General features: G+C 41.0%; 1 protein-coding gene across 12 annotated transcripts in view; it reads right to left on the bottom strand.

Moving 5' to 3' along the window:
* The window catches only part of eya1 (EYA transcriptional coactivator and phosphatase 1), a 60,752-nt gene that overhangs the window by 46,035 nt on the left and 733 nt on the right, over positions 1–13,984 (bottom strand). For 11 of the 12 annotated variants that reach the window (XM_046371716.1, XM_046371714.1, XM_046371715.1 and 8 more), the window contains exons 2-3: positions 10,003–10,063; positions 2,917–3,005 (exon numbers count right to left, since the gene is read on the bottom strand). In XM_046371716.1, coding sequence (XP_046227672.1) covers positions 2,917–2,954 — 38 coding nt within the window. In that variant the 5' untranslated portion in view covers positions 2,955–3,005; positions 10,003–10,063. The remainder of the gene's footprint in view (positions 1–2,916; positions 3,006–10,002; positions 10,064–13,984) is intronic. The other variant, XM_046371719.1, reaches the window with a different exon arrangement.

Genomic DNA, 13,984 nt, shown 5'->3' with positions numbered 1-13,984 from the left:
TCTCTTACTTTCACAGTTTTTCTCAAACTGTAGACCTGATGCTGTGGATAACAGGTTGCTCACGTCAATATGTGAGACACAAAAAGACACAGAAAACCTAGTTTACGCAGTACAGCAACGATTTTATCCTCGGATTGCGTTCTTTCCACACGTTAGTCCACTGCTACAGTTTTTCCTGTAAATTTTTCACCTTCTTCGTGTATTAGTTGCAAAGCAGCGTTACTGGAATTTAAGAGTGATCACGAGGAACACTGTCCAGTAAAAGGTGTATTTCAAGGATGAGGTAACAAACGCACTATGGTAGTTGTATAACCACAACAATGGACTTAAGAGTGAGCATGATGCTGGAAATGTATTGACAGGTCACATTTACGTGCATTAAAAAGCTTTAAAGAGAGGAATGATTGATTGTTAGTTAAGTTAATGTATCTGGTCCATAAACTAAACGGATTCCTATTGATATCTCACCTCTTTTAAAAGTCCATCTCGTTCCATCATTGTGAAGCCTCTTTATATTTTCCATGTGGACTCAACATTTTCTCAGTGTATCCACATTAGGTTGTCACGAAACAATCCTCTTTTACATTTTTAGATCTTTTTTGAAATTCAGCAACAGCTACAGCTCTTGAACGGAGCCATAAAAATGTCTTTAGGAACGACATGAAACAGTGGCAGCCGCATTTATGTAAGGACATGTATGTAAAGGCAACACATACAACAATATTCTCTATGTGACATGTAGAAAGACAGCGAACTGAACTGAAAGTTAGAGGCAGATTTTGAAATCTGAGTTAAGTTTGATGCAGCTGCCAGGTGCCTTGAGGGAGCTCTCTTCTTGAACTCTGCACTCGACACCCTTGATAATTGATATACCTTTTCAACACTGTGAATCAGAGATAAATTATCACTTTAATTGGGAGGGTTCCCTGATTAACCTTTCGCTTGAGACGCACACAGCACACAAGAGACGTGATGAACTGCCAAAGACCTCTGATGATGAACATATGAATCATCAATACCAGCAGCTCTGCGCGTCTCCACTAAAAACACAAACGAAACCACAACAAAGAAATTCCGGTCATCCGGGGCAATGCCTCTGACTCCAAAATAAACACTACGTTTCATTGCAAGGATCTGCTTCTGCGTGGAGTTGGAAAGGAGAAGACAGCGGGAAAACAGGGGGAGAAGAGTGTGAAGCCTTCTTCCTCTCTTCCTCTTTGTGACTCACTTTCTGTGGCCCCAGGTGTTTTTTGTTCTCAAAACATCCAGTAAACTCTGCAGTTTCAGTTACGGTTTATCAAAGGCATGAGAGAATTTCTCTGAAATGAATGAATAAAATTGTTGGTAATGCTCTCCGTGTCTACCAGTACCAGCTAGATAGACCTATAAATAGCTCAGCAGCCTGCCATGGAAACAAACAACCGCCTAACCTCGGATCAGTTACGGGAGTAGCAACTTTTTATAGGTCACAAAAACTTCCAGTTGCCTAGGATACAATGTGGAAGAATAGTGCACTTTTGGACGGAGAACAGGTAATACTGGTCAGGGCAATTAGAGGGCCCTTTTTGTTGAATGGGAGTTATCAGAGAGCTGGCTCGGGGTAATTGAGGGGTTTGCTCATTCACTGTTCTGCTAACGCTGCACCTGGGCCAAGGCACCTTGAACAGCTCACAATGGAAAGAAATACCTGTTTGTTCTCTGTAAGCCGGGGGAAGTATCTGGTGGAAATCTGTCAAAGGACGAGCTTGTGGTTTGACAAAAAGCCGCCATACGAATATTGATTTCCATTTTGACTTGGGTAATATTGTTCACTCTGCAGCCAAGCTGAAATGGACAGCAAGGGATCTACTCTGACTAAAATTGTGTCCAGAGCTCAAACTGTGGTGCTGCTCTGCATCTTATATAACAGCCGTTTCTGTGCATCCCTCGTCATCTCTCTGTGTCTGCTTTAGATTGTTTGTACACATCAGAAGATTTAATACTTTATTTTTTGGCACACTACGGCCTTCAAACTGACTTCATATTGTTTCTCTCCAGGCCTCCTTGGAAGCCCTTTGTTTCTGTTCTGCATTTGTTGTGGATACCTTACTGCAACTCCACCACATCTGGTTTAAACTCTCCCTGTACCTGTTACCAAAATCCCACAGGCCATCCTACATTCACAGTTGCCTGGTCCATCCATTGCATGATGACTATGCAATTTACAAAATTACAAGCTAGCTGAAACCCTGCCCTAAAGAAGCCCCAGACTCTGGCTGAATTATTAATCATCTATTGATGAAGGCCTGATAAATGCACTCGGCTCACCATCCCAATGACTTTCTTGTCTCCTGCCCTGGGCCACTTCTGGCGCTCTGCCTGCCTATATGTTTCTGTCAGTTGATACAAAAGTTACGAAGACGTGAAATGCGTTCATTTAAATAACAAAAGGCAATTGTTTTCACCAACGTATCGGCTTACAGATTTCAACTGTGCTCCCATCTCTCTTGCCCGGCAACTCAAATAAGCACACTTCCATGCCAGCTAATTACAGTTTCACACTGTGTGACAGTTGACAATCTTTCCCTGCTCTGCTGGCCAGCCACCAAAGTCTCCTAATGTGCTCACACAAGGGGAATCGGCGTGCCAAGCTCATAGAGAGATGCAAACATCAGCAGGGAATTTAAGTCGTAATTTTGATTACTTCTCTGCCTTTAGGTACTAATATAAAATCCATCAAGCTTTGAGAAAAAGAAGAGAACATTACTGCATATTTGAGAAAAGCTGTGACAACGGGGGCTCATATGACAAGTCGAGGAAAACAAAAGTGTGAATGAAGTCTGGTAAACACACCAAGGAAGGCATAATGCCACACGTGTATTGTGGTGTTAATTCAGCGACATAATGCATATTATCAAATAACAGTGAAGCACTTACGCAGCCCTTCTGACTGACGTCTGGGCCTGGTCATCCATATCTCCACCACCATCACCTCTAGCAGCTGCACAGCACTTAATAAATTGCACCTTTAACAAAAGGAAAAGGTGATGAATTGAAAAATGTTTAGCCCATTCATGTATTATTAATGCAGCCTCTCCCTCAAATCGTCTGCTCATAAAAAATTAAAATTAATCTCGTTATGGGAGTTTTCATTATAGGATAATTTAATTAAATGAAAGCCTAAGGACCTCTGAGGGCCTGGAGCCACGAGGGCCCCATACCTTCCTCCTCTAATGGGTCGAGGACAGTCGAGTGCATCGGTAATGCACAGGAGCACATACATTATTTAATGGATTCCACTAAGGAAGGACAGATCAATGATAACTTGTCATCTCATCAATGTGTTGAAAGCCTTCCAGAGCCCACAGCAGGACAAATCCCAAAACTGGAATCAAAAAAATATCTGAACGCACATACACATTTACTGTACGCCAAGCAATGCTGCTGACTGTCATTTGAGGATGCAGCTATGAATATTCTTTGTTTGTGCATACTGAAATGCAATACCAAACAGAGGATGCCTGTGCATTTTACTGATGGGAAACCAGCAGAGGGCTGGAGGCCGGAGGACGGGGAGAAGAGAGACAGACCTGAGCGGAGAGGACTCAGTTACCCACATTATGGTTCAGGTCAAACGTGCTCCAGTGCAAACTGTGACGGGGACAAGGTGTACAACATCTGACACTAAACAATAAACAATATCAGAGTCAAATGGAAGCCGTCTTGGTGAGTGAGAGGAGGGGCAGAAGAGGAAGAGGGTTTCTGGGTTTGTCTCGTCTCCAGGAGCACTTAAGCACTCTAATTATTGCACAGAAGCGAAGATGCTCGCGTCTAGCTCACATTGAGGCGTCTTGAGCTGTTTTTCTGCCACACATGGATCAAGTTCTCGGTTATTCGCACAAGCCCCACGATAAACAGTGCCTTAAAGTTTGGAATACAATAACACATAAAATGTACACGACAGACACACTATTATTAGGTGGATTAAACTCTCAAAAGTTGCATTATATTTCACCCTGTCTTACCCTTATTGTTGAAATTATAAAAGTATGTGTTTATCTTCTTCTTGCCAATGCCAGACCAGTGTGTTATCTTAACAAAGAAACTGAAATCTCTTTTGGCTAAATAACACTGATAAGTTTTATTTGTGTTCCAGTTAAACAGTTTGTGGTCACTTTCTGGTATGTCCATTGTAAGGGCTGTTTAATAGCTTTGTACATGCCACAAAATTAGGCTCATTCCTTGCTTTCCACATAACTGCAGGAACTAAACAGACCTAAACAGATACTTTGTAGCAAATTTTCAAAATTTGGCAAAAAGTTTTGTTATAGCCCAGTGCGATTAAAATTAAATTTTTAAAAATGAAGCCTAATAATTTTGGGCCAGACTCGATTCACAATGTGTCACACTATGTGTTACTACTCAGACTTCACTGTTAAGGCCTGTCTTCCACAAATTAAATGCCAATTATTAGGCTTAAAAAACCTTGTGGGAAGGGTGTGATAATGAAGAACATATGTGGCAGAACGTCTAACGTTATATATCTGCATGTCGGGCCTGCATTTCAAAGAGGAAATCTTTAACATAAACATTAGCATTTTGTGAAAACAACTGAGTAATTAGTTTAGGGCATAATAAGCTGGGGTAGGCACACAATGAAAGAAAGCATTCTGGCTTTAAAATGAATAAAAATTGATTGTGTCCCAATAAAAAACGAATTGACGGAGTGTTAACTGGATTCCACATAAACGTCTGTAGCAGTCCCTGGCCGCTTTATTGTGTGCTAATGCAATAGAGAACACTTAGCAATAAATGCTCCTCTCTGATGAGCTCACAGAGGCTTTCCAAGATGGCCTGATGAAATTGTAAAAATTAGATTTGAGCTAGCTGCTAATGACTCCTAAAACAAAGGAAAATCTCTAAATAGAATTAGCCTGCCCTCTTCTTCTCTAAATACATCATATGTAAATTACTGTCATTTGGAGAAATATGCTTGCCTGGAAGGTAAAGCCTTCATTAGAGATCTCAGTAGGTTTGGAGCTCGAACAGGAACTCCTCCAGGACATTTAAAAAGTTTGAGTACTGAGAGAAACTAAAGGTATTGTTCACTCATGGAGATACGACTAAGAAATCTACTTTTCATTATTTTAGTCAAACCAGGTGGATTTTGTTCCAAGGCTGAGGGCATAGAAAACTACCAAGAAAACAAATACTGTATGTGTAAAATGTCATTGGTTTAATCCATATTTGTATTGAATTTGAAATGCAAATGTGCTCAGTATGCTTCAGCCAAGTCAGTCCACAATGTCTCTGAAACTAGCGCGCTCAGTTACAATATCTTCACTAAATCAGCTCATAAATGCACCACCATGACATCAATATAATGTTTCACTGGAAGTTATTCAATACAGCTAATTAAGCGAATGAAAGTCTGATTGGTCGCACTGACAATTGAGCGCATACAATTTATTTGATTTATCTATAATGTAAGTTTTTAACAGGACTTGTTGAGTGAACCTCTTTTGTTCTCTTTGTTGTATTAGCCAAACCATTCGCATATTTTCTTAATTATAATAAACTCGGTGGAAAACCTAATCGTAAAATACATAACTAATCAGGTATTCTTAACACTAGCCCTTAAATAAAAAAACGGTTTAGTCAGACATCAGACTGAGAGTTGAGTGAGTTCAGGCTGAAAATCAAATTAGCTGTCTGGTTTGCAGCAAATAAGTTGTTTAGGTGCAATTTTATAATTTGTCAGAAATATACTCGCATTATTCAACACAAATCAGTAGACTAAAACAAACAGCTTAATTTTCACGAGTCTAACTCTGCGTTCAGATCGCTCCGAGACGAACAATACAACTTTGTCGACTTAAAGGTTCAGAAGTGTTTACACAATCCCTGCCACCAATTATTTGCCCCTCTAGAGAAGCCTCCACTTAACCACTCAATGACCACTCACAGTACCCTCTATTGTTTGCATAGGTCAAGAAAAACAGACATGTATGACAACTTTGCAGGAATTACACACCAATTAAACGGGATGAGCTGTGTTTGCAGGAGCTGCCCAACTGTTTCCTAATGCAAACACAGGGCCTGTCAGTTGCCTAGCTTCAGGACACAGTCCTTGTGTGTTCCTACCAGGCAGGTAATTCACTTATCTGGGCATTGTTCCCGGTTCATCCCCGCTGAATCACGTGGCTTTGCCGTGAGATTTGCCCAGCTTTAGGTAAAACCTCCACCAAATGGGAGCACAGACCTCACAGGGTTTCCCAAAATAAAACCGTGCAGAATGTTCATTGGCCCTCGAATGTCGATGATCATAGACGCACTGCGAGGATGCATCGCAACTGCACAACATCACTAATGGACTGTCAACCGTGTTTTATCAAATTGTGAGTGAAAGATTCATTACGCATGCAGAATGTTTGTTGGACACATGTCTGTACGGCTGAAACTGAGACTAAGTCTGTGTGGCAGGGAAGTTTGAGTGTTTTCTGAGGGTCTGACAGGAGGATCACATATGGAGCAACAGCCAGACTGCAGCTGTGGGGTATTTCCACTGTCTACAAGAACCTACCTACTAATGGGCTTAAAGAAACACGTAATGACTCAGATATGTCAAACAGTTACTGCACATTTATTAACTTTTAGATGCAACCATTTCTCACCAAGCCAAAGAAAAAACAGAGACTCGAAATTATATTTCCTGTTCCTTATTTCCATATACAGCACAAGGTGTAGTTTACAACTGAGCTATGAGACAGAAACAAGACAAATACTTACTACTTACTCCCATCGTACAATCATTTTAAATGCTTTCTTGATTTAAAGAAAAAAATACAGAAAATAAATAATTTTCATGTCAAAAATACTGATGTGTCCATTTATGATATCTACAGTAGGTGTCACATTTGATGTATCTAAATAGTTAATGATGTTCTTGAAGGAGCCAAGCAGCCGATTACAGTAATTGAAAGTCCATACTGTGACAGAAATAACTGTTCTCACACAGAGCTAGACCCACTGGTGCCTTTTGCTGTCTGTTGGCGAGAACTAAATATATTTTCTGCATTCTGAATGGCATTCCACTCTAACACATACGTGCCTGTAGTTAACAGTGTATGAGAATAAATAGCTTTCTCAGCCAAGCCTCGAGACATGTCGAAGATGGGTGCATATGCGTGTGATTTGTTTGTTTGTGGACACGTATTAAGTATATAAGCAGGTGTAAAGAAGCATTCATGACAGCATCTGAGTTCTGCCTTGGCCTTTTTATCAGCTTACATGAGAAACAAGTCAGATTAGCTCACGCTCACACATATCGACAGAGTAATAACCCTTCTGGCAAAGCAATGGAGCCTAATTTCTGAGGATCTTACCAGTGAGCCAGAATTATGTCACTCTGACCACCTGCTTCTCTGAAAAACGTCACCGGCCTTAAGTAGTTCCGGCACTCATCCAAAATGTGAACTTCTGAACCGGAGTGCTTACTGTCTCATTTGTGCAGAGGCTGGAGGCGGCGGCGTGTAGCAACAGCCACTCTAATTTCGTGGTGGTACTAGAAGGGTTTACATAAGGGATGTGCTGTTCTGTGCCTGTCACTCAGCCTGCCGCTGATTGACAAACACAAGATCACGGCTGATGCTGTTTTGTGTCACCTAAGGACTAATGAGAGATTAAACATCAGTAGCAGAAACGCTAAATATTGTTGCAGGAGCCCAGCAAGAAGTTCAAAAGTCTAGGGAACATTTCCTGATCGGGTGAATGGATACAGCATTAATTAGAAGCTTGTCTTATGCAAAGAATCTGTACAAATTGAATAATAAAAAAACACAGTAAAGACACATGATAATTGCCCTCACTAATTCTCGCTTACATGGCTTTTAACAAAAATTAAAAAATGCAAAATCGTCTTAGGAAAGCCATACTGAGCATATTAATAACTGCTCATGTATTAGTTTGTTTAGTTGTATTAGGATACAGAAATGATATGTAATCCTTTCCCTACCAAGGGAAAACACGAAATGTTCTGCTGCTTACACTGTCTGTCTTCGAGACCAAGTCGCACTGCAGGTGTAGCTCCAGCATACAGTGTATTTCTTTTGGACTGGAGCTCTAAAATAGCTGCGCAAGCACTGGTGGACCACACACAGCTGTTAGTGGTGTGGTGCTGCTTACATCATTGGAGTTTATGCCAATTAGCTTTTCTCCATATTTGCAGGGTGGGTGTTTGTCATGAATGAATAACACACATAAAAATAGATTGTGCAGAAGTGTAGAAGTGCGCTCGCTCTGACCGGGAATAAAGCTGTAAACAATACAGGTTTAAAAGATATGAATAATAACAGACTGCCATAAACTTAACTGTGAGGTAAAAGATTTAAATCTTTCAACATAAGACGTTTGACCAGAGTCAAAACACCTTTCAAGAGCACCAGAGGAAGAAAGTGCATTGGCTGCACTGGACATGGCCTTGTTAAAGGAAACCTGCTCGCTGAGGAAACCAGCCCAGTAGTGGTCTGTCACGGGGAGCAGGGCAACCACCATACTGCGGTGGCCTTGATGAAATCAGCTCACACTAAGGCCTATGTGCTGACAGTAGGGATCAAGGCGGTCAGAGTTATTCCAGGGGTCTTGCCACTCAGCCCAGTGGCTGACCTGCACAAGGGGCCGATAAGCCACAGACACACTGAGTGCCAGTCTCCACACTGTAAAGTACAACAAAACCCCAAGTAACGTTTCAATCCAGGGGCGACGAGACCGAGACAAGCAGGCCGGCAGAAGAGGGCACTGTTTTTCTTTACACACACATGACAGTACAGCGTTCAAGGTACTGTAATAGCAGTAGGATCTAATAAACTGTACTGAAGTCGTTTACATAAAAGGAGCATAATCTGGCATGTGGGTCATCATTCTCTAATGGCTAAAAATAAATCACCATGTCATTTTAGGAAGAGACAAATCTCTCTAAAATCTAAAGTACTAGATTAGGTTCAGTCCAGGTTTGCACTACACCTCCTGTATGAATGCAGTAATTACTGTGTATGAAGGCCGGTGTGAAGGAGCCACATACTCCGCTCCATTTGCTCCATGTGTTGAGGTGTCTATCATGTGTGAAACAAGCTATTTTTCTTCAGCTGTGCCTTTTTGACTCTGATGACATAATGCCGTGGGGGTGGGGGGGGGACTTTCCCCACTCTTACTTTTATACACCCATTTAAGAACAGCAGCCTTTCACACCAAGTTCAGCAGGAAGAAGTAGTAAAATGAAACGGGCAAGACCTACAGTATTTCATAATTAATAGGTAGCATTGAGAGGAGGAACGGTCCACGCTGACGTAAAAAGATCAACAACATATAAAAGTGATCATTCACGCTGCAGAAAATTACGGATGAAAAACCCAGTGCCATATGTTATTCCTTTCACAAGAACAAAATCATAACAAATTTGAAATACGCGTCAAGCTTTTTATAATCTTTGATTGCTTTGCTTTATTTGGAAGTCCTACAGAGCTGCCTCTCCGTTTGCCTATACGATCTAATTTGTTACTGAGGTGGTCCCAAGCTCATACCAGGTCACCACCTGCACGCAGTACTGTAAATTACTTGGTGGGCCTAATTGTCCATGTCCCCTGTATTACTATAAACCACTAGTGCTGTGCTAACTCTATTGTCAGGTACTTAATCAAGGCCACCAGATTTATTTCCCTGCACTAACTCTGGGGACAACCACAAGCAGAGGCCTGAGTAATTGGATCTTTTTTGCATCTAAAATTAACCACCTAAACTTAGTGAGAGCTGGGGGTTTGGAAATGATAACAATAATGGTATCAACCAATACCATATGAGGCCTTGCCTTTCACACTGGGAGTTGCATAATGCATAATAGACCCAGATGTTGCTCGGAATGACCTTACCTGGGGGGGTATGGTGCCATTATGCCAATCAAACACTGTAACACTTGATCAGTCACAGGCCTGAAGCAGGCTGGAGAAACTCAATTATTCAGTCTCTTACCTCTCACATACACAGCAGCAGCAACAGGAGCTGAGGTGAGCCCGATCCTTCCTGCACGGACCTGACGCAGGAAATGGACAATGGAGAGAAATTAATTAATAATCACTGCTTAATATGCAACACCTATGACACATTTTTTGAGCGAACATTTTACGAGCGTTCGCTGTCATCACTGCAGTTCTCACGTTTTTCACATTTGCCTACTTCAAGACTGATTGACAAATTCTGTCTGTAGAAAAAGGCATTTCTAGTTGTACAAAGAAAAAAAGTATAATATGCAGACAGAATGAATGATGTCATTTGTAAGACACGTGCAAAAAAATAAAAAAGTAAAAGTACAACATGCATTTTCCAAGTTAGTATTGATAAGATTTGGTTCAGTGAAAACCTTAAGCAAAACACTTCTACAGCACAGAGGTGCCGTTTCAAAAGAACACATCTCACATGCAGTAATTGAATTTTAATATTTTCCATTCAATTTCTCTCATTAGGTCACTGTATATAGTACTTTGTAATCTAACTCCTTTCTGTCGGTGCGGCAGGCGAAGCGGCGCAGAGTGAGAGAAGAGCGAGCACCGAGCATGCGGAGGGAATGCGGTCTGTGTAGGGATGTCAGAAGCATAATGGCCAGCTGAGTCATAGGTTATAAAAAGCTGTCATTAGGGATTTCTGTCCTCAGCAGCTCATCACACAAGACCTGTGAATTATTTATTACCCTGGAAACTCAAGTGCCCCGTTACTCAAGTCCGCCTGGTTTCCTGCACTTCCCTTTCCTCGGGCTTGTTTAATAAAAGCGTAGCATTTAGTTGTTGTAATTAAAGACTTTAAGAGGATCCAATATATAAATAGGAATATTAACGTAACTACTATGGTGGTTCCTTTTATACTGGATATAACAAATTGTACACTAGCAGTGGGTTCACCTAATGAGGGCTTTCATACAATTAAAATGTACAATCAGAGTGTTTGGATTATTAGGATGAAGCTTGTATTTACTTTGCCTGCAGTCCAAATGACCATCTAATTAGCACTCTGAGTGCATTAATAAATTTCTGTTAGATGGCTGAACGTTTTTAAAGTCAGACCAAAGAGCCAAGCCGAACGGACAAAATTTGGAAACTCCTAAGAATAAATTTTAGCATGCATGATGTCATGTCGACAAAGGTAACACAAAAAACCCCTGCAGATCACTAAATCAGTTTTACTTTTTTTCATTTCCAACCCTCACGTTTTGATAGCAAAGTCAATGCAAATCAGCTCAGGCATTTTTCCTCACTTTGTTTTGTTCTCAGTATATGAAAATGGTTAAAAATCCCATGGGTCGGTGAAAATGATCCCTCCACTCCAGTCGCCTGCTCTAAGTCAGCCAAAACATTCCAGACTTCAAAAGGCAGCTTTGCCTACCAGGGCCATTTCAGTGTCCCAACCTCCATGGCCCAGGAGGACTTGGTTATTTGGATAAATTAATTTCTGGAGTCTGCCTGAGTTGCAAAAACAACCTCCTGCCTGACAGCAAATTAGTCTAACTGAAAAACCTAGAAAATGCATTAGGTTAAAGAAAACGGCCCCTTCACTGTCTTTTTTTTGTGTGTGTGTGCTGTGTTTACGATTTTGCATATCTTTCAGAAATTATAACAAGAGAATAAAAACTAATGTTGAATAAATCTGTAAACTTATATGCTGGCAGGTGAAGAGTTTCAACAGGCAACACACGGGCTATAAAACACACCGGCTGTGTACAATACACAGCTGACAGGTTGTGTACCATAAACCAGGCTGATGTAAAAGTTTAACAACTGTCAGTAGTATTGAAAAAAAATTTATACCGAAATCTCTTGAAGATTCAAACGTTTACAAAAGAGAGAGCGACCTGAGAGCGCAGACTGTGAAAACGGGGGGAGGAAAACCGTTACGGTGGGGAAAATTATGCAAACAGATGAAGACAATCCAGAATTAATGGTCCGCAACATTTTCAGGCACTCAAAGAGCTGTCCAAGGACACCATAGGGGAGACTGCATGGCCCCAGTAATTGGAGGAGCATGTAACTTCAAAAGTAAGGAGAAGGAGACTGGAGAACTCTCCTCTGAAGTCAAGTCTTAAAGAAAACGTGAAGCACATGTACGGTACAGTAGGGAATCTGGTACATGTGTGAATGAAAATTGTTCTATTCATTGCTGCAGACATGACACATCGCAGTATTCCTGCTGAGCTACCACACTTTTAAAATGTGATATATTCAGACTTTAAATCTTAAGGTCACAGCTGCTCCATCGCAGGTCAGAGACTGAAAATACAAAAGGCAGGAAAAAGAAACAGGATCAAAACAAAACAAGATATTCCATAATGTCAATAGAGACACCCATAAAATATATCATTCAGAGGATGTGAGATCACCCAAAGAAAAAGTAAAGGCTTTAAAATATAATGGCCACAAGTCACCGTAGATGTGTCATTTACGGCATTGTGGATTTTGACTCTGTTTCCTATCTTTCATAAACTGGATGATATTTCTGCACAGCCATCCAAGGGCAGGAAAGTGAAACTGTGAGAGGAGTATTGTGTACTAGAACGCCTGACTAGCTAGTCAATTAGTTAACTGAACTGAATTGCTGCTATTGGTAACCAATTAATTGTTCTCAGTCATTTTTCAAGCAAAAATGTAAACATTCCCTTGTTACAGCCTTTCCAGTGTGAGGATTTGCTGCTTCTCTTGGCCTTATCTGATCATAAACTCAATACTTTTGAGTTTCAGTCAATTAAAACGAGCAACGTGAAGGCGCCACCTTGGACTTTAGCAAACTGTGAGGCTCAAGCTTTTATAAAACAATCAAAAAATAATCAGCAGATTAACCTGATGACATCAAATGATAATTTATATAGAGCTATTTTATATGAGGTGTTGAAGACCAACTTTGTAGTTAACCCTGTTCCTTGTCTATGCATATTGCACGTGTGCACACTGAAGGCTAAAATGCAGTGAACGCAAAACTCGACCTCTGCATCCTGGAAAAAGGCTGATTACAAACGTCACGAGTCTGTGAACCTGACACATTAGTCATGTTTGAGACTACATTAAAAGGAAGCAGAGCATATGAGACATACCAACAAAGCAAACATCATGTGTGTACCCTGTTCCACTGTTCCACCACTGTAATTACAGCACTGCATGGTTTGTGCAACCATGGACCCATGGATGACCTCTAGTCAGGAGAGAGCCAGTACTCATCATAAGGTTTTACCAGGTGCCTAAATACAGCAGCTCCTTGAGTTGACATTTAGGACTCGTGATTTTTGACAACTTCGCTCTGCGAGACAAAGAAAAACACCCAATCAGGGAACCACCATCTTTTAAGAGTTGATCCACTGATGCTTACTCAGTACTGCTGCGCTGCTAGAAGGCCTGCTTCTGCAACCTACACTGTAATCATGATGGCATAACTTTGACATAACCTACACTTCTGTCTTGATGATGTGCTTCAGCCATATATCACAAAAATGAGTCCAAGTCAGAGGAAAATGAAGACAAACTGTATCCTATAGGAATGGGAAAAGCAGAGGGGAACACAATCTTTCCAAGGTCCTTTGGTCTGAGGGAAGAACACCATGCGTGCTTGAGTCAATCCAACATACACTAACTGAGGAGAAAATGTCCATTTTTAACCTGTTATCCATCACTGTCAAGTGTGGTGCAGAGTAAAAAAGGAAATAATTAGACAGAAAAATGACTGCAGCCTGGGGCAGAATGAATGAGAGTAAAATCTAGGTACAACTGCTGTTAACTTAAGGCAAATGATAGTTTGATTAATGTATGCAACCCATGCTACCTGCATCGCCATATTTCTGGGAGTGAAAGCATGTTATTCTTACAATATATGCTATTGAGGGAAAATGTGAGGCAACGCATGTAATGAAATACTGCAGGCTACAGTGCAAGTAACCCACTGCTTTGCTGTATGGTAAGCAGACTCGGTGTAATGGCAA

Source organism: Scatophagus argus, chromosome 18 (assembly GCF_020382885.2).
Source record: "Scatophagus argus isolate fScaArg1 chromosome 18, fScaArg1.pri, whole genome shotgun sequence".
NCBI classification, from domain to species: Eukaryota; Metazoa; Chordata; class Actinopteri; family Scatophagidae; genus Scatophagus; species Scatophagus argus.
The sequence above is the reverse complement of the archived record's forward strand: the minus strand, read 5'-3'. Positions and strand labels throughout refer to the sequence as shown.